Source organism: Podarcis gaigeae (genome assembly GCF_964106915.1).
Source record: "Podarcis gaigeae genome assembly, chromosome: 17".
In the NCBI taxonomy this organism is placed as follows: Eukaryota; Metazoa; Chordata; class Lepidosauria; order Squamata; family Lacertidae; genus Podarcis; species Podarcis gaigeae.
This window is the reverse complement of record NC_139694.1, coordinates 8,259,418-8,282,619: the sequence shown is the minus strand read 5'-3', so window position 1 is coordinate 8,282,619 and position 23,202 is coordinate 8,259,418. Positions and strand designations below refer to the sequence as shown.

General features: G+C 45.9%; 1 protein-coding gene across 7 annotated transcripts in view; it reads left to right on the top strand.

Annotated features, from left to right (window-relative positions):
- The window catches only part of PRAG1 (PEAK1 related, kinase-activating pseudokinase 1), a 119,565-nt gene that overhangs the window by 90,035 nt on the left and 6,328 nt on the right, over positions 1-23,202 (top strand). For all 7 annotated transcript variants that reach the window (XM_083718379.1, XM_083718376.1, XM_083718375.1 and 4 more), the window contains exons 4-5: positions 13,192-13,349; positions 18,601-19,340. In XM_083718379.1, coding sequence (XP_083574505.1) covers positions 13,192-13,349; positions 18,601-19,340 — 898 coding nt within the window. The remainder of the gene's footprint in view (positions 1-13,191; positions 13,350-18,600; positions 19,341-23,202) is intronic.

Genomic DNA, 23,202 nt, shown 5'->3' with positions numbered 1-23,202 from the left:
CGCCGCAACCCCAGAGTCGGCCACGACTGGACCTAATGGACCCTTTACCTTTACCTTTAAGGAGATGCAGTAGCCCAACATAAAATAAATAGAATCATAGAATAAAACTGGGTTGCCCCTGAGGAAGGGTTTCCCATACATACTGGGCCATAACATTTCTTTATAGTAATCTGTCTTCTAGCACCTTACCAATTTCCTCTACCAATTTTACCCAGACCATTGCAGCCCTTCTCTTAGGCACCATATGGAAAACTATTAAGAGCATTTTTCTGTCTTCCGGTCTTCGGTGGCTGATGCTCTGCAAATGTAGTATTTGAGTTAGGCCTCAGTTTTGGGCTCTGAAACTTTTTTTTTTTTTTTTTTACTGTATTGCTGATAGATAAAACGGGTGCTTCTAATGATTCAGCAATGAATCAGTAACTTCTCTGGGATTCTTTCCCTCCAACGAAAGCAAAAACGCAGGACGGGGGTGGGGCAGTGAAAGCAGATGTGTGTCGAAAAAGGCTTCACTTGCTCTGGAAAGATCTTCATTATATTTCTCTACGTGAATCTCTTTTAAACACTTGCCCTGCTGGGTTATTTTATCTCCAGCGGCAAAGAGGAAGTCATAACAAAAGGACTTTGACTAGTTGGAAGGTCAAAGATTGACTGTGGTTAAGGGGTAATGTTCTTAGGAGAGAGAAATGGGAACCACTGGAAACAATTAATTGGAGAAATATGGCTGTCTTGCACAGAGATTGTATGGAGCTTGTCCTTTGTTTTCCGTGGGGAATTCCTCTGGGATTCTGCACCACCCTTTGGTCAGAGGCTCCATTCTCATGAGAGAGAATAATAGTAGAATTCACGTAGTGGAGTTCCCCTGTCCATCGGTACATAGACCCAAGACAGACACATTAATGTGTACAGATTTCTATCTGTATTTCAACTTCCCCTTGTGGGTTTGTAGGGATCAAGTATCTGGCCACTGTAACACATGCGGTAGTAAGATCTGGGCTGGGTTACTGCCATGCACTCTGCATGAGTTTGATTTTGAATAGCATCCAGAAAGTTCATCCAGCCCAGAATTAGGCTTCTAACAAGGACTAGGCCTTTGCTCTTACGCCAAGAGAACTGCATCGGCTTCCCAGTTCGTTGACATGTTGAATGGTAGTGTTAAACTTTCATACTCTACGCTAGTGGAAGTCAAGAAAGCACCGTATTTTTCACTCTATAAGACACACTTTTTCCCCTCCAAAAATTAAGGAGAAATGTGTTTGCGTCTTATGGAGCGAATGCAGGCTCCATGACTTCAGCGATAGCAAGGCAAAGCCTCCGAAGTGCAGTGGGAGCGCTCCCGCTGCGCTCCGGAGGCTTCGCGTTTCTTTCGCTGAAGCCTGGAGAGCGAAAGGGGTCAGTGCACACCGACTCCTCTTGCTCTCCTGGCTTTGCTTCGCTGGAGAGGTGCTGCACAGCTTCCCCTCTCTGCGCAGCACTGCTTCAGCGAAGCGGGGGGAGAAATGGAAGGGGCTCCGTTTCTCCGGCCACTTCGCTGAAGGGGTGCTGTGCAGAGAGGGAGAGAAATTTTTTTTCTTGTTCTCCCCCTCTAAAACAAGGTGCATCCTATGGTCGGGTGCGTCCTATAGAGCGAAAAATACGGTATATTGGGATCTGCTGGTAGATCTCTTGAGTGATTTACAGTAGGTTTTGCAGAGTTTCCGACTCCCAACTATTTAACAGCAACAGCAACGAAAAGGCTCTCCTTCCTCCTCTCCACCTGGGTTGCTGGTATGAGGAAAGTTTAGAAGGAAACCAGGAGTGGGTTTTATGTGAGCTCGGCGCAGCCAGCCTTTTGGTAAAGCGGAGTGGAGCAAACTGCTTTGGTATGAGATCCAGTGGCGTAGCGTGGGGGGTGCAGGGGGGGCGGACGCACCGGACGCAACATCCGGGGGGGGCGCTCGCCGCCTCCGGAGTTGCCGAAGAGCCTCGGGCGCAGGCTGTAGCAGAGCCCCATGTCTCGCGGAACCAACCAGCTGTGCGCACGTCCGGGCTGAAGGCGTCCGGCAGGCAGCGGCTCTCAGCGCTCGCCGCGGAGGGTGCGCCAGGCAGCCGCTCCTCACAGCCCCGCCGCCGCTGCTGCTGCTGCAGCTGCTGGGCCATGTTGCATTTTCCTCGCCTCTCTGCTCTCCTCCTCCTCCGGGCAAGCGATTTCGTTTGGGCAGCAGCGCCAGCGGCAACTCGCCTCAGATCACCTGACACGGACCCGCCGCCGCCGCCGTGGCTACCTTACCGTAAATACCCCAGCCCAGGCAGCAGCAAGAAGAAGCTGGCAGCGGCGGCAGGTTAGGGGTTAGGGGGACAAATTACTTGCCTTGCCCTGGGTTGGGGGCGCAAATTACTTGCCTTGCCCCGGGTGCCGACAACCCACGCTACGCCGCTGGTGAGATCTGGACTCCCCTGGGAGAGGTGGCGGATCCGTCTGCTGCCGCCTCCTCATCCGCTGGCCTCCTCCTCCTCCACTCCTGCAGATCTCCTTTTGGAGCATTGTGCTGTTACAACCATAGCTGTCAACCATCCCTTATTTGGCGGGAAACTCCCTTATCCCAGCGCCGTGTCCCGCTGCTGTCCCTTATTGATGATGTCCCTTAAATTTCCCGGGTTTCATGCTCACCCGGCTCGGGAGGGAAGCAGCGGCTCAGGGTCCTCCGCCGCGAGAGAGAGCGTGCGCTGGCGCCATCGTCCTGGCGCGAGGAGTTCCATTGGCCCTGCCATACATGGCACAGTGCGGTGCTGGTGTCATGAGCAGGGAAGCACAAATACTGAAACAAGGGCCTCCCTGATCCATTATTCACAATGGTCTCTTGCCTCTCATGTCACCCATTCCTTTTTTACCTTCTGAATTGTTTTGGAACAAGCCTTGATGCAAGGAGAGTTAGGAGCATTGGTTTTTATCTGTAAATGCCCTTCCGTTCCACACCTGGACAAGACTAGTTTCTGTGAGAGGCTTACTCCCGAACCGTCATAATGAAAGATATAGCCATTTTACCAGCCATCTACTCGTCCGCAACCGTTTGAGTCTAACTTGCATCTCAAATTGGGCTGTGATCTTCACACCCGTTAAAAACCCTGGCTGTTTTTAGCTTCTTATTGAACCAGCTCAGTTCTCAGTGCTTCTAAGGAGACCAACAGCCCTAAGCCACGTCTACTCAGGAGTCAGACCATCAATTTCAGTGGAATTTGCGCCTTGAAGTTCTAGTATAAAAGGAACAAAAAAAGAGAGGATCTCACCAGCTTCAAGTCCTGTCCTACAAGGTCTGGACCTAGGACATTTCCCCTTCATTTTGGTCTTAGGGTAGAGCCTTGCTCCACATGATGATGATAATGGTGTTGTGTCACGTAAGGACTTAGGTTTGCAAATAATTCCCATTTCTGTTTTTTATAGATTGGGGAGAGGGGACAGAAGTGGTTTTCCTGGTGGGGCAGAGCCACAGTGCACTGCGGCAGCCCCATCACTTGTGCACTGACTCACTTTCACAGAAAGAAGAAACTACGGAGGGGTAGCCAATGTGGTACCTTGCAGGTGTTGTTGGACTACAACTCCCATGATCCCTGACCATTGGCCATGATGCTAAGTGGGGCTGCTGGGAGTTATAGTCCAACAACATTTGGGGAGCTGCTTCTGTCACAAACCAAAACCCCTGCATGAGAGCTACATTTTTATTTTTTAAGCTCCCAGGTTGCATCTTCTGTCTCCAAACTGAAGTCCGTGAACAGTTGAATGAATAAATTAAATTTAAATTATGCCCTGTATTTCTAGATATGACCGTTCTGAATTTCTAAACTGTTAGGTTGCGATGGAGGGGGAGAAGGGATGTTGTGAGAGAACCTTTGTCTCGATGAATGGTCCACGAGCAAGTAATCTCCGCAAAAGATAATCACCCATTTTGTGTTAAGCGGTGGAAAGGGAGGGTCCGCCTTTGTGCGTTACCCTGAAATATGCCGCAGGCAACACTTAAAGAAGGAAAAGGTTCACTGTGAGAGATGGAAAGTAATTGACCACCATTTAGTTATTTTTAGCACGACCCCTTTGGAAAGGGAACTGTAGAACAACAAAAATAATGATTGGCAATATGTACATCTTCAGCTTTTCTACCTTCTAGATCCAAATTCATACTCAGATTAGGTTTATAACTTAAATTAAGGAATATGGTTATAGATGAGTGTGTACTTAATTTGGGAGTAAGTCAGTAGGACCTCTAAATATATGTGTGCAGGTATAGGTTTGTTTGGGCTGCGTACATTTATTTCCTTGTGTGTTGTAAGTCCTTTGTTTCTTTCAACTTCAAATGGCTTTTTCAGATGTTCTCTCCCCCACCAGTTTACCTAAAATAGGGGTCAGCCTTGAACTTGTGCTCTTCCCTCTTTAAAGAGGTTTTAGTCTTGCAGATTCAAGGTGATCCCAGCCTTTGTCCAGGTAAACATGGAATTTTATGGTGAGGGTGAGGCAGGGGAAACATCATATAAGCCCAAGTTCTCTTCCAGTCGGTCTCCTGCTCACAATTCTGAAGAGTGAGCAGTAACTCCAGGGTAGCTCCCAAAATTCAGTTCTCCCAAATTCATGGATGGGGAACCTCAGGCCCAGAGGCCAAATATGGCTGTCCAGGCCTTCCTGTGAGTCATCTGGAACTTAGCAGCCCTGCTTTGCACCCTCCTTAGATGACCATGGCTGTAATGTGTCCTTGAACTCTGATAATGCCTCCTGCTTGCCTGAACGGTGGATGAAGAGGCGTGTGAGAGAGTGTGTGTAGAAGCTAGCTGTCAAGGGTGTTTCCCACCCAAAGAATGCACATGGCACATAGTTAACTCTCTCTTGTCAAAGATAACACAGTTCTGGATCCCTATGCACACTAATCTAGATTCTAAGCATCTATTCCCGGATCCATGCTCTCTGGCACAGTTGCAGCAACCAGGGACCTCTTGCCCTCCACCAGTTTATGTACCTTCCCCCGACGGGCTGCACACATGCAGCCGGAGACTACGCCTGCATAGAAGCTTCCTCTGCTTTTCGCTTTTCAGTCCCCTCCTGGTTCTGGGAGACAGTGGTGCAGGAGAGGGTGGGGAAGCACCTGGCTCTTCTGAAGCTTCTCCTGCCTCTGACTCTAGCCTCCTGGCTGGTACAGTTCCCCGCAAATCACTGACCCCCTCTCCCGAATCAGAGTCCAGCCCGCTTTCCCGTCAGTGTCCTGTCAGTCCATCACACTAAGCCTACCGTACAAAGGTAAAATTCAGAGTTCCTTCAATAGAGGTGGTAGAATTGTGCACATGCATAACAGCTCCCTGTGTTGGGGATGTCTTATTACATGTATATGTCTTTCATTTTTGCTTTCCTATCTGGTTTGCTTTGTTAATACCGAGCAAATTATGGGTAGAAACGAAATTTATAAATTATTCAGTTCTCTTGGGGAAATCACACAAGATAAAATCTTAGAAGTAAAGGGGGATCCCCCACCCCAATGGAAAATGCCCTGTCATTAGCAACAGAAGTTTAGATTAAAGGGTAAAGGGACCCCTGACCATTAGGTCCAGTTGTGGCCGACTCTGGGGTTGCGGCGCTCATCTCGCTTTATTGGCCAAGGGAGCCGGCGTACAGCTTCCAGGTCATGTGGCCAGCATGACTAAGCCACTTCTGGTGAACCAGAGCAGAGCACGGAAACACCATTTACCTTCCCGCTGGAGCAGTACCTATTTATCTACTTGCACGGCATGCTTTCGAACTGCTAGGTTGGCAGGAGCCGGGACCGAGCAACAGGAGCTCACCCTGTTGCGGGGATTCGAACCGCCGACCTTCTGATCGGCAAGCCCTAGGCTCTGTGGTTTAACCCACAGCGCCACCCACGTCCCGAAGTTTAGATAAGGCCCCCACAAAAAGATAAGGCTCTATTGTTTTGAAAAGGATCTTTGCTGTATTCACATGTAGAAATACCTTGGTCTAGTAATGTCCACATTTGTGTTAATTCATTGGCCTTGGTTAGCAGAGAAGAAGCAGTGCCATATATACTTTGGAAAGCACAGTAATATCATTATGCCAGTTCCCCCACCTAAGTTCTGCAAAAGTGTCAAACCTGGCACCCCATCTCCTCCAAATTTTCCTGCACACCCTCAGGCGCTGTGCATTTGGCATTGCTCGTGACTGTAAACTATAACAGAAGAAGGAAAATTTTAGCACACTTTCCATATTTTCTGGGGAAATGTACTTCTTTCATTTGTTGATAGTGAAATGTGGGGAGTGGAGGAGGCTATGAATCCAAATGAGGGCTGCTGACCTACTTGAGAGTAAGCCTAACTGAATTCATTGCGACTTAGGAGTAGGCTGGTATAGAATTGCACCTTTGGAGCGTTTAGTAATGTACACTTGGCTCACCTCAAAAGTGCCAAGAACTCCACTTGCTTCAAGAACCACACTTGACTGGAACTTTTGTCTCAAGCTGTGCAAACAAAATGCATGTTGTTCCAGTTTTTTTAATGATCAAATGGTTTTGGGGGATAGTGAAATACAGGAAGGGAAGAAATCAGTTTCTCCCTATCTTTTATTTAGGTTTCTGTACATTAAATATGTTACACACTTGAACTGAATGTGACATCAGAGAACAGGATTTGATCATTTTTGAGGTGAAAGAGATTTTATAGTCAAGTGTATGACCAAGGCTGGAGTGTGCTGTTAAGTTTCATTGCATTCTTCTGACTTTACAAGCTTGGTAATACAATATTTATTGGACTGGTTGTTACAAAAGTACAAGCTTTTTCATTTCAAAAACCTTTTTTCCAGGTATAGAAAGGGAAATGTTGTCTATAAATGAAAAGGGATGCCAACTTCTTTGTATGAATTGGTGTTAAGAGTAGGTTAGAGGTGTGCAGCCAAATTTTGGCTGGTAAATTTCAACACATATTAACCCTGCTCAGCTGGAGGAGGACCATGGAAAACTGTTTCTTCTCCCCCTTCACCTAGTCCTTGATGCCTGCTCTCTTGTGCACATACTGGCTTGGTTCACACATAACAATAAACCATGGTTTATTAAACCATGACTTACTAGTGATACTCTGCCCAGCACCTTACCACCAACAAACCTCCATCTGAAGACATGGCTTGGTGTTACATGTGAACCCAGCACCCTTACTCATGGTTTGCTTCACCACCGCACCTCAAAAGCTCACCAAACCTCAAAGACAAGAGGCATGAGCAGTTGGAGAATGAACAGCACTTAGAGCAACAACAACAACAACAAAACAAGCTATGGCTTGTGTTATCATCTGTGCAACAACTTGTGGTTAAGGAAACCACGGTTTAGGATGATGACTGAAGCAGACCACTGCATCCATGTTGTAGAGCTTGGACAACCATTCAACCCCTGTCAAATCAATGGCCAAACAGCCAAGCCTGTGTCAATTATCTCCCTCAAGAGCACACTCACATCTTTAAAAGGTAACTTGATAAATGGCTCAATTAGTATTAAGGTGTCAGAAGTACTCTTGGTTTGCTGTTTTCCAGAGAGTAGTCCTACTATTGGAATCACGGTAAGCATTTTGCCACACTGCCAACTCCCTTGTGTTTCTGTCATACTAACATGCAGAATATAATCTCGCACAAAATTTGAAATTTGTCATGCTGGTTGGCCTTCCCATGCTTGCTGCCACTTTGCTCTAAGCTAAAGCCTAGGAGCACAGAGTAGGCAGTGGAAATGCCACCTTGATGGCAAACACTAAAGAAGCACTTCTGCGTCCACGACTTTGCAAGACTCCTCGAAAGAAGTTCAGGTTGTTTAATTGTATCACAAATGGAAAAGAAAAGGTCAGTTTGAGACCTGTACATTAAAGCAAAACAATACCAGTAAAATTACACCACTTGATTTCCAGTACAAAAAATGGTGAGTCTTTCAGCAGCTCATTTCTTAGACAAGAAAAGGGAAGGGTAACGCCCTGGGAAACTGGATAAGAATTCCTGTGATTCTTATTTGGGCAAGACACAGTTGGGAGTTTTGGACTTGGCTGGCAAATTCGCTCTGTTTATTAGCAAAAATCCCCATGAAGTATCATTATGTTTTGCTCGTTTTCAGTTCCAGTATGAAAAAAAAGAATAGATGATCCCTGTGTTTTCACCCCCTCTCTGCCCACCTGGTGAACACACTGATCCATCGTCTTGTTACCTCAAGTCTCACCCTTGAACTCCTGTGACCTTCTTTTCTCTGGCTGTCCTTTATCATCTCTCAGTCTTCTCACCTCTGTCCAAAATTCCCCCCCTCCAAAAAAACCCCATTGCTTATCATTGCTCTGATCGGGTGATGCACCTCCTTCAATCCCTGCTTTAGCTTCCCGTCACCTTCTGTATCTGTCATGACTTCTGTTCTCACCTTTTGAGGACACTTTGGGTGGTATTTCCCTGTCCTACCCACTGAGACTCTCGTATTCGATCAAAAAATGGTACAGGCTTAGCAGGAGTTCAAGAACAGGGCAGGAAGCTCAGATTCGGACAGAAGCAATGAAGATGTCCCAACAAACTTTACATACCCTGCTCGCCAAGCTTTTAAAGACTAGGCATGGTGTGCTCACTTGCAAGTCTTGCTTGCCTTGCAGGATTGTGTGCTCCTCTGGGGTAGGTGGGCCTGCTCCTATGACGGTGGCTTCTGGTTTTAGGTGACAAGGCTGCACCCTCCTGTTCAGTCGCTTCTGCCTTCCTCCTTCATCTGCTCAAAGCCTCCCTCAGGTCAGGGATGACAACCACCATCCCTGCTCCCCTCTCCAAAGCAGCTGAAGTTGGGGCAGATCCCTCTCCCTTTGACCCAGTTCCTCATCATTTAGTCTCATTCCCCAACCACCTATTCCTTTCTCCTCCTGCTGCATCAGAGACTGCCAGCCCAAACACAGATCCCAACAGCTCTGTGGGGCTCATGGCATGAATCTCAATTGCCACATTTTCTTAAAGTTATCCTCATTTTGTAATTTAGCATTACAGATACTGTACCTCTCCTTCCTTCCTCCCCCCCTTCCCTACTTCCCTGACTTTCATCTCTGCTGTTGGAATTTCAGATGGAAAGCTCTCCTGAGCAGGGATTGCCTGTGTGTGTGTGTGTGTGTGTGTCCCTGAAAAGTGCCATGTATATTTATATGTTAGATCAGAAATAAACTATACTTTATGGAGAGTGCTGGAGGTTATTATCTGGTGTGGCAGTAATAGGCAAGGCCAAGAGCGGCTCTTCCCCAAGCAGCGATGATTTCTGTTTCTGTTTTATCCCCTATTCAGAAAGTGCATTTTGTATAAGGCACCAGGGCAGTGGGAATAAAGAGAGCTCTCCTCGCATATATGACTTCACAACAATCAGGGCTGTACTTTGCAAATGCAGCTAGCTAGCTTCTGAAAAGATCTCCAGTTCCGAAATTGCGCCGCTGAATGCTTATGTTTCTCTGCCAGTGTTGATGTTAGGATGTCAAACCCTCCTGAACAAAAGTTCGATCTGGTATTGCACCATTTACTGGGATGGTAAGTTAGTCTGATCTGGTTTTAAACCATTTGCTGGGGTGGTGTGTTACCTATGGTTAGCGTGTTCCAACTATTTTTGTGTTGTTGGTTTTTTTTTTGCTTTCTTAAGTATTTTTTAAAAAATCGGTATCATGATTTTTAATAATTTTGCTAGTTGCTTTGTAGATCATTAGATTGCAAAGTCACAATGCACATATTTTAATAAATAGATATTAGCATGGATAGATAACATGGATTTTGAAAGAGACAAGTTGGACCTGCTTACCTGGAAGTAAGCCCTGTTGAGCTGGTTGGGAATGGCATCCAAGAAAAACTTGCATTGGATTGATCCATTATTATATTCGTTTCTGAAAAATCAGGAACTAATAATTTCTTACAGAATTGATAATATGTTGTGTGTAGATTGTGTGTCAGAGACAAAGAGAAAGAGAAGCCCTAAATGACTCTTGGATATGGAAAAGGTTATTGGATAGGGAAAATGTGTGCCTTGTCATTTATGATTTATTTGGCATTCCTGCATTGCAGAGGGTTGGACTAGATGATCCTTGGGGTACCTTCCAACTCTGAAATTCCCTGTTTCTATGATTCTAATCCTAACCCTTAAATGAAGCTTAAGATGTGCTTGATAATGAGGTCAGTTTAGAGGAAAATAGGAAATTGTATTAAGGATCATTGCTTATAATATGAGGTGCAACTATAAAAGGAGGCTTCTGTAATGTTAATTCCTGTGGGGTCTTTTTGTATATTTTTCTTAAGCTCTGACTATGTTGGAGATAAGAATTAAAAATATGAAAGTTTAAATTATCTGTCTCTTGCCTGTTATATCAACATGAAGGGGCTGTTTCATTATAGAATATAAAAAAGTGTCAAAAATTTTCTGTGTTTGTCTATTAGACATTTTTTGTTTTCTGTTGTCTGCTTCAAAAACAAAAAAACTATTTACTTAACTATGCTTCCTTGCCTAACCAACAGCCAAGATAGCTAACAAAATCCAATATAAACAAATATAAAACCACCACAAGCTTGCTAAAAATATAAAAAAGCAAACAGCCAAGCAGAAAGAAAGCATCAGCAAAACACAACAGTCTACATAGTACTGAAGTCACTTGCATTATCCTTCGAATGCCATCCAAAATAGCCAACTTGCTCAAAGACCAGTAATGATAGGTCAGTGGAGGGTGTTCCACAATTGTGGTGCCATGACCCAGAAGGCTCTGTATAATCCACTCATCAGACATTGTAAGATGGAGGGACATGGAGCAGGGTCTCTGAAGTATCCTGAGTAGTCTGGCTCACCTTAACACCATTAGAACTGGGGTGACCCTCCAGATGTTTCTAGCCTGCACCCCCCATCATGCCTGATCATTGACCACACTGGCGGGGAGCTGATGGAAGTTGGATTCCTAACACCTGGAGGGACAAAGGTTCTCCATCTCTGCATTAGAATGAAACCTTCAGGTTTCTGCCATTCCAAAAAAACACACACACACACACACAAAAAAAACCCAGCAATCCACAAAACATGATTGGACATATGTATATACGTATGCATGTGTATATATTGCATGAGGTTTTTTTTCCAAGGAAACAAATTGGGTCAGATAGAAATGAAATGTAAAAATTATAGTCAGTTTAGTAATATATATTATTATAGGGATATCAGACAAGTTTAAGGCTGCATATCGGCTTGGAAGTTAAGTTTGACTGAAATGACAGGGAATTACAAAATTGTGCTTGGGGATTGGGGGCTAAGCTGTTTTATAAAGAACATTAAATAACTGAAAAGAGATAATGCAGAAAAATAACATTGTATTGTTGGCGTAATGGGGAAATGAAATTGTAAATCGTGGTAAGAAAATAAGCCTTGTGAGCTTCTGTTGTGATCTTTAGCTACAGATAAAGACATGTAGGCATTTGTTTGTTCCTTTTTAATCAAAAATACATTGTACCTTGGAAAGGAGCTTTCAATGCAGTGCTTCGCTTGCTTTCTTGTAGATATACTGTGTGTAGAAAACAAAAGCAAATCTATTGTTTTGCCTTCTGCATGCATGTAGAAACCCCCTGAGCTAGAAATGGAGGAATCCTTTGCAGATGGAAGATTAGCTCCATAGATCAATTTGAGCCCTTTGGGGGAAAGGGCAGGATATAAAAATGGAATTAAATTAATAAAGGTTGCCTGTATAGAAACGTGCTACTGCGGCAATACAGTGCCGATAGTCAGGGATGCAAAGGTGAATGCCTGGCAATGCTGGACAGACGTCACTAAGAACAGTGTCCCCAGCCATTGAGGCAGCCTGTTGAGCTTGCATTTGAGTCCTGTAGTTACCTTTGAAGTGACAGCTTTTATTGACTTGTGGAAAGGCTTATTTAGAAGGAAGAGCACCAGCGTGTCACCAGTAATTGTATCTTGGTATGCCTGCTCAGAAATGAACTGTTTTACTTCTCCCAAGCCATCCCATACCAACGAGTTGACCAAGCAGTGTGCTGAGACCATTCTCTGATTTGCTTGGCCTCGCTCTCTCTTACCTCGTGTTGTTCATGCATGTAGGTGCGGCTGAAGTGGGGTGGGTGGGTAGGGTGGCATGCTCCTGGTCTCCCAACAGCAACATCTCCACCAATAACTGGTAGCGGCAAGCAGTGTTAGAAATTAACCAGGTGCGTTTTACTGCTGGCCTGGGTCCAGTGCTGAGTATATGGAGATTTCTGGGCTCAAGTTTGGCAACCACAGTTTAACAACCTCTGCCTTAAAGGTAAAGGGACCCTTGACCATTAGGTCCAGTCGTGGCCAATTCTGGGGTTGTGGCGCTCATCTCACTTTACTGGCCGAGGGAGCCGGCGTACAGCTTCCGGGTCATGTGGCCAGCATGACTAAGCCGCTTCTGGTGAACCAGAGCAGCGCATGGAAATGCCGTTTACCTTCCCGCCTATTTATCTACTTGCACTTTGGCGTGCTTTTGAACTGCTAGGTTGGCAAGAGCAGGGACCGAACAACGGGAGCTCACCCCATCGCGGGGATTCGAACCGCCGACCTTCTGTCCTAGGTTCTGTGGTTTAGACCACAGCGCCACCCACATCCCCACAGTTTAACGCAGTTTGGCAACCACAGTTTAACAGCCTCTGCCTTAGTTCATAGTAAATACCATTTCCATTTCCACTGTGTGTGTTTCTCCTTCTTGCATGTTGGGACAAGTGTTGCAAGAGCAAGTCACAGTCAAGCAATGTAGTTGAGATCATAGAATTGTAGGGTCATATGACCCAACCCCCTGGTGAATAGACATTCCGTTTCAGCGATCGTAACCTAGGTTTAAGGTGACGTTTGGCGCCTAGCTTCTATATCTGAGTTTCTAACACTGGTGGTGAGGTGGCTGGAGGGTCTGCACTGTGTGAGCAAACCGGGGAGCTGATCCAGTGCTCCTGCCTGTGTCCACACAGCACTGATCTCTCTACCACCTCTCCCAGTAAGAAGTAGCAATGCCACTGCATGTATGCAAAAAACAAACAAAAGCAAACCAAAAAACCCTCAAAACAATATATATAACAAAAGAAATAAGAGAGGAACAAATCAAAACAGGATCACAAGCGTTATTGTGTAGACATAGCCACATTCTTCAAAATCTGATGCAACGTGACTCTTGTATAAATTGCTGTTTTCTCATTATGTATTTCCCACATTTAATCTCTAGGCATTTTCTAAAAATGAACAGAAGCAATTCTGAGTTGGAGAAGCTGAGCAGTGATTCTACAGAAAACCTCAGTCCTGCTTTCCAGGGAATCCACGTCACTTTCACCGCTGGCTCCACGGACAGTTTGAATTTGGACACAAATGCATTTGGCAATGGAGGTAGCTAAAAGTTGTGTGTTAGTGTGGGGCTGTGGGGTTAATGTACGAAACACGTTCTGTAAATTGTGACATAGTGACCCAGTTTGCACATCACAGGAAACCATAATTAATGGCCTACTGTGAATATGGAGGTGGCTCCTGCCTTGCTGCCCTAACTGGAGCAACAAGCTATAATCCCTGTCTTTGTGTTATATCTGACTGAGAGACTATGCTTTATTTCACTCAAACAAACCATGATTAATAATATAAGTGAGTTTGCAGCAAGCCATTAACTATGGTTTACTGTGTTGTGTGAATGTGGGCAATAAACAGGCCCTGTAAAGCTGCATTTAGAATTTCACTTCCCCAGGGAAGCTTTACATGGTCTCTTCCTTTCACCCTTCAGGTGGGTGTAAGCGGTCCTTAGTATCCATGATACTTTGCTGTTTTGAATGCCCATTTATTCAGCTTTGTTGCTAATGTGCCAAACTATCCCAAAACCAAATGGAACCTTTGAATGAATGACAGGACAGCACAAGTCATTACTACAAAAGCAGTCGTAGAACTTGAAAATATGTGGGCTGAATGTAGCTTAAATTCAAGGTGTCTGGCATTTCTTATGATGAAGTATCAGAGCAGTTGGAGGACCATACTTCCTGTGATGTCACCGAAATTAGGAGCAGGACTTGTGCCCTCTACAGGCAACAAGCTGCGCTGCAAGGGCTAGCCATGGTGGCCAGCTATCAATCATAGGATCAACAGGAAAGGCAGTAGCCATCCCTTGCGCTATCTTTTTGCCTGAGTGCTGCATAGTAGTGAAGAAGAGTACGTCTGTGTTGGGAAAGGGATAATAATAATAATAATAATAATAATAATAATAATAATGCACTGCATGTGAATTGTCCTAACTTTTCAAATATCTTGGGCTTGGCCTACAATAAGGTGCTACAAAGTAAAGAAAAAAATAGCAAGTAAAAAAATTCTCGGAGTCCTCACATAGCTTACCATGTTGCTTAAATATTTACCCTGTTCCAGCTTCACTGCTCTTTGGCAGCCAGTGCCCAGTTCTGTGACAGAGAGCCAGGTTGTCTTCAGAAACGCTATGCAATGTTAACTCCACCTTCCAATAACATTCCTTTACTCAGTTGGATAGGTTCATTCACAGCGGGGATATACAGGTTGCATTGTGCTTAGCTTGCGGAGCTTAGGTAATTGTAATAAAAGTCACTTTGGACTTCCCACTTCAGTGCTAAGGTTGCCAGTACCAGAACTTGATGGCTTTTAAAATGAGGAATTAGGGATGCACAAACATCCCACTCTTCGACCCAAACATGAATTGCCTCCCCCTTTCCATTCAAACCGCAAAACCCCTCAAGCGATTTGGGGTGGGTTTGATGATCGTAAAAGGACCCAGGGAAGCCCTGGTAGCAGAGAAAGGACTTCTCTTCTACAGCATTTATTTGCTGGCTGAAGAAGAGGGAGCTTCCCTTTCTCCGTGGTGTCAGGAGTAGACTAGAAATAAAACACCCGGTGTCAGCGAAGTTAACTCTTTATTCCAAGAAACCAAAACAGCGCAGGCCTAGTGATCATAGCAACTCTTCTCAGTAGGTCTTGCCCCAGTGAGGATTGAAGGTTCTCACGATCTCTCCGCTCCCTAAGACTCCTCCTCTGCCAGGTCCTTCCCAAGCAAACTCGGGCTCCATCTAGTCTCTCATTGCTCTGCTCTCTTCATTCCTCTACATGTTCTGGGAGACCGTGTAAACCCTTGTTACGGCTATCGGTGTGGTTGCTCAAGAGCGATCAGGCAAGATCCCTCACTGGTCTTTATTATTGGTGCAAAAACCTTTCAATGCAGAACGCCTCTATTCCATGTCTTGCTCACTCACTAGCAGAATCTGGGAGTGGGCGGTCCTTAAACTTTCCCCAGCAGAGTAGTCTCTTGACCCCCAGCCGACGCCTCCCCTCTCTGCACGAAAGCCGACTGCGCAAGGAAGGCTTGGGTAAAGGGGGACCTCCCTCCTCCCCGCTTTGCTCAGGCAAGGTGTCCTGGCGCTGCCTTGCATCCCCCGAGCCCTGCAACTCTTCCCCACTAGAGGCGGGGCTTCCTTCCTCCGCTGAGGAAGTCCTGCTCCCCAAGATTTTTGGAGGCTCTCTGTAATCCATCTGCCCTTCCCACTCTCACCTCTGAGCCAATGGCAGTTCCCTGACAACCCTGTTACCTCTTCAGCTTCCAACACCACCTCCTCCCAGTCTGCTCTCTTTTCTCCCTCTGGCCACTCATTGTCATCCCACCACCAACCCCCTGGCTCTGAGCCTTCTTCCCCTGGGGGTTTCCTTGGGGGTTCCCCAGCTGGTGCCTCCCACCATTCCTCTGCACCCAGCCAGCCCATGGCATTGGTTAGCATTGAGACACAGTGTGTTCTGTGGGTGGGGAAGAAATTGGGTTCAGTTCACATTTCATGGCAAATCTCCCAAACTTGCACTGCAGCCAAGCCGTCCTTCAAAACCCACACTTCTCTGAATTTCCTGATGAAATTCTCCAACTAGATAATGTATAGGAAAAACGTATTACGTTAGGAGAAATTGAGGTGTATTAGGCAAAATTGCACACTGAATTGCTGACATATTCTCATGAGGACTTAAAAAGAAAATTGGCAAAGAGGTGCCAAAATGTGGAGAGCTAAACGTAAGATTGGAAAAATAAGAAATGGACAAATTTGCCCATCCCTACCCTGCAGAAGGGGGTTGGGGGGGGGGGTTGGAAACAAGATAGCTTTGCCAGGAACCAACATGGCTAGCAACAGTGCTTCTTGGGCAAAGTGCCTTGCTTTCCCCTGCACGGCCTGGAAGACTCTGCTCCATGCAAAGCAGGAGAAATAAAGGCACTCTGCCCAGAAAAGGAAGAAAGCTCCCGTTAGACAGGTCACCTTATTCCACCCTGTTCTACAAAGAAGGGGATGCTTAAGAGGAACTGCACTTCCTGCCCCGATTTTGCTTGTAGAAATCAGATAGGGTTGTTTGCCTGTTCATCCCTAGTATATAGGGAACATGTCTGGCAGGATTTGTGGGCAAGATGATAAGACTCACCATTTTGGGAGAGCTGGAGAACAAACCTTGTCATGCATGGCATAAGCAAAGGTTTGTGAGAAGCTGTTCTCCTGGTCACTTCTGCTTTTCAAAAGTCACTTACTTTAGTTTACAAATGGCTAATGTAGGCATAAGGGATGCGGGTGGTGCTGTGGGTTAAACCACAGGGCATAGGGCTTGCCGATCAGAAGGTCGGCGGTTCGAATCCCCGTGACAGGGTGAGCTCCCGTTGCTCGGTCCCTGCTCCTGCCAACCTAGCAGTTCGAAAGTACGTCAAAGTGCAAGTAGATAAATAGGTACTGCTCCGGCAGGAAGGTAAATGGCGTTTCCGTGTGCTGCTCTGGTTCACCAGAAGTGGCTTAGTCATGCTGGCCACTTGACCTAGAAGCTGTCTGCGGACAAATGTCGACTCTCTCGGCCTATAGATATGCGAGATGAGCACGCAACCCCAGAGACATCCACAACTGGACCTAATGGTCAGGGGTACCTTTAAGGTAAAGGTAAAGGGACCCCTGACCGTTAGGTCCAGTCGTGGCCGACTCTGGGGTTGCTGCGCTCATCTCGCTTTATTGGCCAAGGGAGCCTGCGTTCAGCTTCCGGGTCATGTGGCCAGCATGACTAAGCCGCTTCTGGCGAACCAGAGCAGTGCACGAAAACGCTGTTTACCTTCCCGCCGGAGCGGTACCTATTTATCTACTTGTACTTGGACGTACTTTCGAACTGCTAGGTTGGCAGGAGCAGGGACCGAGCAACGGGAGCTCACCCCATCGCGGGGATTCGAACTGCCGACCTTTGGCAAGTCCTAGGTTCTGTGGTTTAACCCACAGCGCCACCCGCATCCCAGGGGTCCCTTTACCTTTAACGTAGGCATATGCAACCAGATCACCTATTTTAAACATGTTGTGGCTTAATACCAGAGCCACGTGTGGTGCAGTGGATGGAAACTTGAAATGGGGAGACCTGGGACTCAGCTCTGAAACTTGCTGAATGACCTCCAGTGTCAGTCACTTTCCCTGAAGATAAACTAGACATGGTGATGATGGCAGGACTTAATCCATCTCCAGCCTATTCCCTATAAAGGCAAGGTGAAGCAGAACCCCAACCCATCTTTTTCCACCCAAAATCTCTCTGTCTCCTGGCAGGGGTCACATCCAGACATGGACTTCCACGGAGGAGAAAAACAGCTTTTAAAAGTGGTTTTGGGGTGAGGAGCAGGCAGGCAGTTGGGAGGGAGCCATTCAGTAAATTATAGAAAGGATCTAATATTACTTGAGTATCAAAAGCAGATAGTATAGCCCTGTGTGACAACGGCAGGGAGAAGGGAAACCCATAACTAAATGTGAATTTACATGGCACTGGTAGATAAAATGCAGAAAATACAGAAAATGATGAAATGCTAAACCAAGAGAGAACTTCTCAATATATAGAGAGGTGTAGACATGCTAGGAGTAAACCCACTGAAATCAATGTGACTTAATTTAATCAACTAATTTAGTCCTGTTGATTTCCACAAGTCTACACTCCGCCCAGGTGCACACATATACGCTTAACTCCCTATTGCTTTTTTCTTAATAGTTAAAATTAAAACATGTGCTTTGAAATCGGCTTTTAATTTTTATTGCACACACCGAACACTTTTCCTGGCGATAAATGCCACCTTTCTCAGAATTCTCTCTACAAACCATCATTTTTATTCATTGTGCCCTTTTTGGAACCTAATCGCTTTGCGTTACTAATGAAGGCAGAAGCTCAAACAGTCAGCCGGATAATTTCATGCTGATTTCTGTATCGCCAGTCATACACACTGCGGCAGCCCCCCATCCCCCCCCCCCGGGTCCTGGGCTGCCATGGGGACGGACATTCATCAACACAGGCTCCTCTCCCTCCTCGTCACAGCACAGGACCCAGGAGGCTGGGATGCCGCCATACAGACACACATATAATGTCTCATAATTTTATCATGCTCCGGCGTGACTTTGACCCCATGTACAAAGGCCATTCTTGTTTTGGCTGCTACAAATGATCCTAGGCTAATCTGGGTGCAAAGTTTCATTACCCTAGGCTGGCATGCTTACCTTTTTAGATGGAACTTGATCTAGGCCTCACATTGTAAAACATCTTTTTTTATCCGTGCTGGTGGGAGTCCCCGGCTTATAATTGCTTTATTGTCTGCAATGTGTTTCAGGACAGTTGTGCAAAACGAGCCTTCGTTCACCCACCCGTACCGGGAAGCCGACCTTTCCTTCAACTCATTTCCCTGCATGTCCCAGCAAAGACAGGCCGCACTGCAAACCTTTACAGCCGCCTCCTCTGCCGCAAAAGAAAACCGTCAGCAGAGCTGTTTCTTCGCCGGATGGTTTTTACTGGGGCCCGGCTTCCCCAGCTAGAGCTTCAGGTCCCACAAGCCCCAAACTGAACTTCAGTCAGTCGGAAAGTAACGTCTGCATCCGCGAGGAGCCTCCGTTTGGCTCCACCTTGGGAATCAACCGCCAGACATTTTCTTCTTCTGAGTCACTGGAGAAAGCCTTCAGAGGGTCCCATTCCCCATATCCCTGTTCTGCTAAGAATGGCGGCGCCTGCTGTAGCCAGAGCAAAAACTTGCCGCCTCGTTCCTCCTCCCAGAACAGCATGAACACCACGGTTTCCTCAGGTTCTAGCTTTCAGCTCCACAACCTCCTCAGCAATATTGACAACAAAGAGGGGGTGTACGCCAAGCTGGGTGGGCTGTATGCAGAATCCTTGCGCCGCCTCGTTTCTAAGTGTGAGGACTGTTTCATGCACGACCAGAAGAGCGAGCTGCATTTCAGCGAGAACAACTGGTCCCTCTTCAAGCTGACGTGCAACAAGCCTTGCTGTGATTCAGGGGACGCCATATATTATTGTGCCACCTGCTCCAAAGATCCGTCAAGCACCTATGCCGTGAAGGTATGTCGTTGCAAAATGCTTATTTTGTCATTACTTGCTTTGTGCTTTTGGCCTTTTCTGGTGGTTCCCTCACTAGGAGAAGCCAAGTTACAGGGAACCAGGCAGAGGGCCTTCTCGGTAGTGGCACCCGCCCTGTGGAACGCCCTCCCACCAGATGTCAAAGAGAAAAATAACTACCAAACTTGTAGAAAACATCTCAAGACAGCACTGTTTAGGGAAGCTTTTAATGTTTAATAGGTTATTGTATTTTAGTGTTTTGTTGGAAGCTGCCCAGAGTGGCTGGGGAAACCCAGCCAGATGGGTAGGATATAAATAATAAATTATTATTATTATTATTTTCACTGGTCTCTGGCTGCCATGAACTTGAATGATCTGATGACCTTCACAAGGATGGGGGGACACACACCCTATACATACAGTGGTACCTCAGGTTGCCAATCAGAAGGTTGACGGTTTGAATCCCCACGACGGGGTGAGCTCCCGTTGCTCGGTCCCTGCTCCTGCCAACCTAGCAGTTCGAAAGCACATCAAAGTGCAAGTAGATAAATAGGTACCACTCCAGCGGGAAGGTAAACGGCGTTTCCGTGCGCTGCTCTGGTTCGCCAGAAGCGGCTTAGTCATGCTGGCCACATGACCCGGGAGCTGTACACCGGCTCCCTCGGCCAATAAAGCGAGATGAACGCCGCAACCCCAGAGTCGCCTGTGACTGGACTTTTACCTCGGGTTACAAATACTTCGGGTTACAAACACTTCAGGTTACAAACTCCAGAAGTAGTACCTCAGATTGAGAACTTTGCCCCAGGATGAGAACGGAAATCATGTGGTGGCGGAAGGCCCCATTAGCGAAAGCATGCCTCAGTTTAAGTACTGTTTTCAGGTTAAGAATGGACCTCCAGAATGAATTAAATTCATAACCCAAGGTACCACTGGGTTCTTTCAGAATTTTTCAGGTGTGTTGCCTGATAAGGAAACTTGAAATATGCTTGAATTTTGCTTTAGAGGGGAATCTGCTGTCAAACTGGTTCTATTTAGGAACACACGTACCAAGGATTTTGCTGGTCTGCTTAAAAATATATATGTTGCAGGGGGTTGGACTAGATGATCCAATGGGGTCCTTCCAACTCTATAGTTCTGTGATATTATTATTGTATTCTGCGGGAATTCATAGGATGCTTTGTCTAAGAAGGAACCGCCAGGTTCGCTTCAAAATTTCTTTCACGCAAAAATTCAGTGGCAAATAGCACCTAGCAAAACCCCAGGTACAGGGCAGGTGAATTGCCTAAAAATACCAGAGATCAAAGAACAGAGTCCAAAGTTTCTGGTCAGAACAAGCAAACACTCGAGAGTCGAGCTCCAAGAGTTGCCCAATAAGAACCAGAGGGAGCACAGAGTTTACACACAATCCGTTGATTAGCCTGCCAGCAGCAATTCTCCTTTTTTCGCAAGCAGGGCTGATGAGAGGCTGCAATAAAGGGCACAGCTGGGCCTGGTTGCCGTGGCAACCCTCACAGCGCAGGTATAACAGAGCAGGGCTGGGAGCAAGTCTTCATACCTAGATTTCCAATTGATGTACTGCCAAGAGTGGGCAAGTCTTATATCTCTGCAATCCAAGGAGTTCTAAATTGCTTAATGTCGCTTGCGGAAAAAAGAGGCACAGGTCATGATTCCCAGGATTGTTTTTTTTCTCTCTTGCATGAACCCCAACAGAATGAACAGGCATGGCCACCTTTTCCCTGGCCTTCTTTTCTGTGAGTGAGGACAGAAGGATCTGCCAATTTCAGTTCCCTCGGTTTCTCATTTCCCCCAGTCTTAAATTAAGTTCTCCATGTTTCTGCAGCAATCTACAGTTTTGTTTGTTTGTTTGTTTTTAAATCCTCATGAAAATACGTCAGCTGGCGTTTTAGTGGAAATTTCTCCTAATTTTTAATTTGCCGTTCTGGCTAGTATACAGTTTTGCAAGTCATTTTTTTCATAATGTGGTGGATTCTTCTTTTTTAATAAAATCTTTAAATTAGTTTCCCAATATACCCCAATAAAAGCCAAATTATAACAATAACAATGATTTCCCAAATTATACAATTATCAAAATACCAATCAACTTCCAATTAATACATTTTAGTTAAAGTGGCTCCCCACATGATGGTTTGGGTGCACTTCTGATCTTACATCACTGCGTTCTGTAATCTTAATTAATCTCAGTTGCATTTCAGTTATAATAATAATCCCATAGTCAACAGCTACATAATTAATGATTTCCGTTCATGATGTTACAATATATAAATTCATAAAGCTTCAAGTGAGGAACTCAAACTATTATTCTGCCCAGCGTGTGAAAAGGAAAGCAGGAAAAAAAAATACATTTGGCACCAACTTGGCCTCAGGTTTTGTCAGGATGAGGCATACGGGGCCCCATCCAGCTGTCTTAGCGACTGCATTCTGGATTTGTGCAGGTTTTACTTCTTAACACACACAAAACACTTTCTAAAAGCAATAAAATATATCTACAAAGCTCTAAAATGATAAAACTATATATTATAAAGTCTAGAAAACCATAGAACCCCATTTACAAATTGTTGTTGTTGTTTAGTCGTTTAGTTGTGTCCAACTCTTCATGACCCCATGGACCAGAGCACGCCAGGCACTCCTGTCTTCCACTGCCTCCCACAGTTTGGTCAAACTCATGCTGGTAGCTTCAAGAACACCGTCCAGCCATCTCGTCCTCGGTCGTCCCCTTCTCCTTGTGCTCTCAAACTTTCCCAACATCAGGGTCTTTTCCGGGGAGTCTTCTCTTCTCATGAGGTGGCCAAAGTATTGGAGCCTCAGCTTCAGGATCTGTCCTTCCAGTGAGCACTCAGGGCTGATTTCCTTAAGAATGGAGAGGTTTAATCTTCTTGCAGTCCACGGGACTCTCAAGAGTCTCCTCCAGCACCAGAATTCAAAAGCATCAGTTCTTCAGCGATCAGCCTTCTTTATGGTCCAGCTCTCATTTCCATACATCACTACTGGGAAAACCATAGCTTTAACTATACAGGCCTTTGTTGGCAAGGTGTTGTCTCTGCTTTTTAAGATGCTGTCTAGGTTTGTCACTGCTTTTCTCCCAAGAAGCAGGCGTCTTTTAATTTTATGACTGCTGTCACCATCTGCAGTGGAGCCCAAGGAAGTAAAATCTCTCACTGCCTCCATTTCTTCCCCTTCTATTTGCCAGGAGGTGATGGGCCCAGTGGCCATGATCTTCGTTAAATTCCATTAGCAACACACACACACACACACTGCGTGGTAAAGCCTTCTTGAATAAAATTGTCTTGAGTGTGTGTCTAAGCATCATGACGTTATGTGCCTGTCTAATTTTGGCTTAGAGGCTTAGACCTTAAGAGGGCCTGAAACTGCATAATTTCTAGTCCCAACATCTTTTTCTCCCCCCTGTGTGAATTGCGGGGCTCATTTTCAATGCATCACACACAGGGGCGTCTGCGTTGATGCCCATTTCACAAAGGCCTTCCTTTCTGCCACTCGGCTTACTTCACTCAGTTTGGGCTCCCAGTGGATGCACGCTACAGAGGGAGCGTGATGGCGAGGGAAGGAGACAAACCTCGTTTTGTGTTTGTCGCAGACCACACGTGTGTGTCCCTGCATTACAAAATGCGCCTTTATTGTCTGACTCTGGCAGACAGTAGCATGCTAAAGCTGAGCCAAAGAACTGAGATACAAGCTCCGCTGCTGTGTGTGCGAGTTCTAAGTGGGGAAATGTAGCTAGGCAACTTTTTGGAATGCTTTCATTTTCGTCGCTGGAATATTTCTGACAGACAGTGGTTTCAGGGCTTTTGTGCCTTTCCTTTTTCTTTCCCTGTGAATGTGATATTGT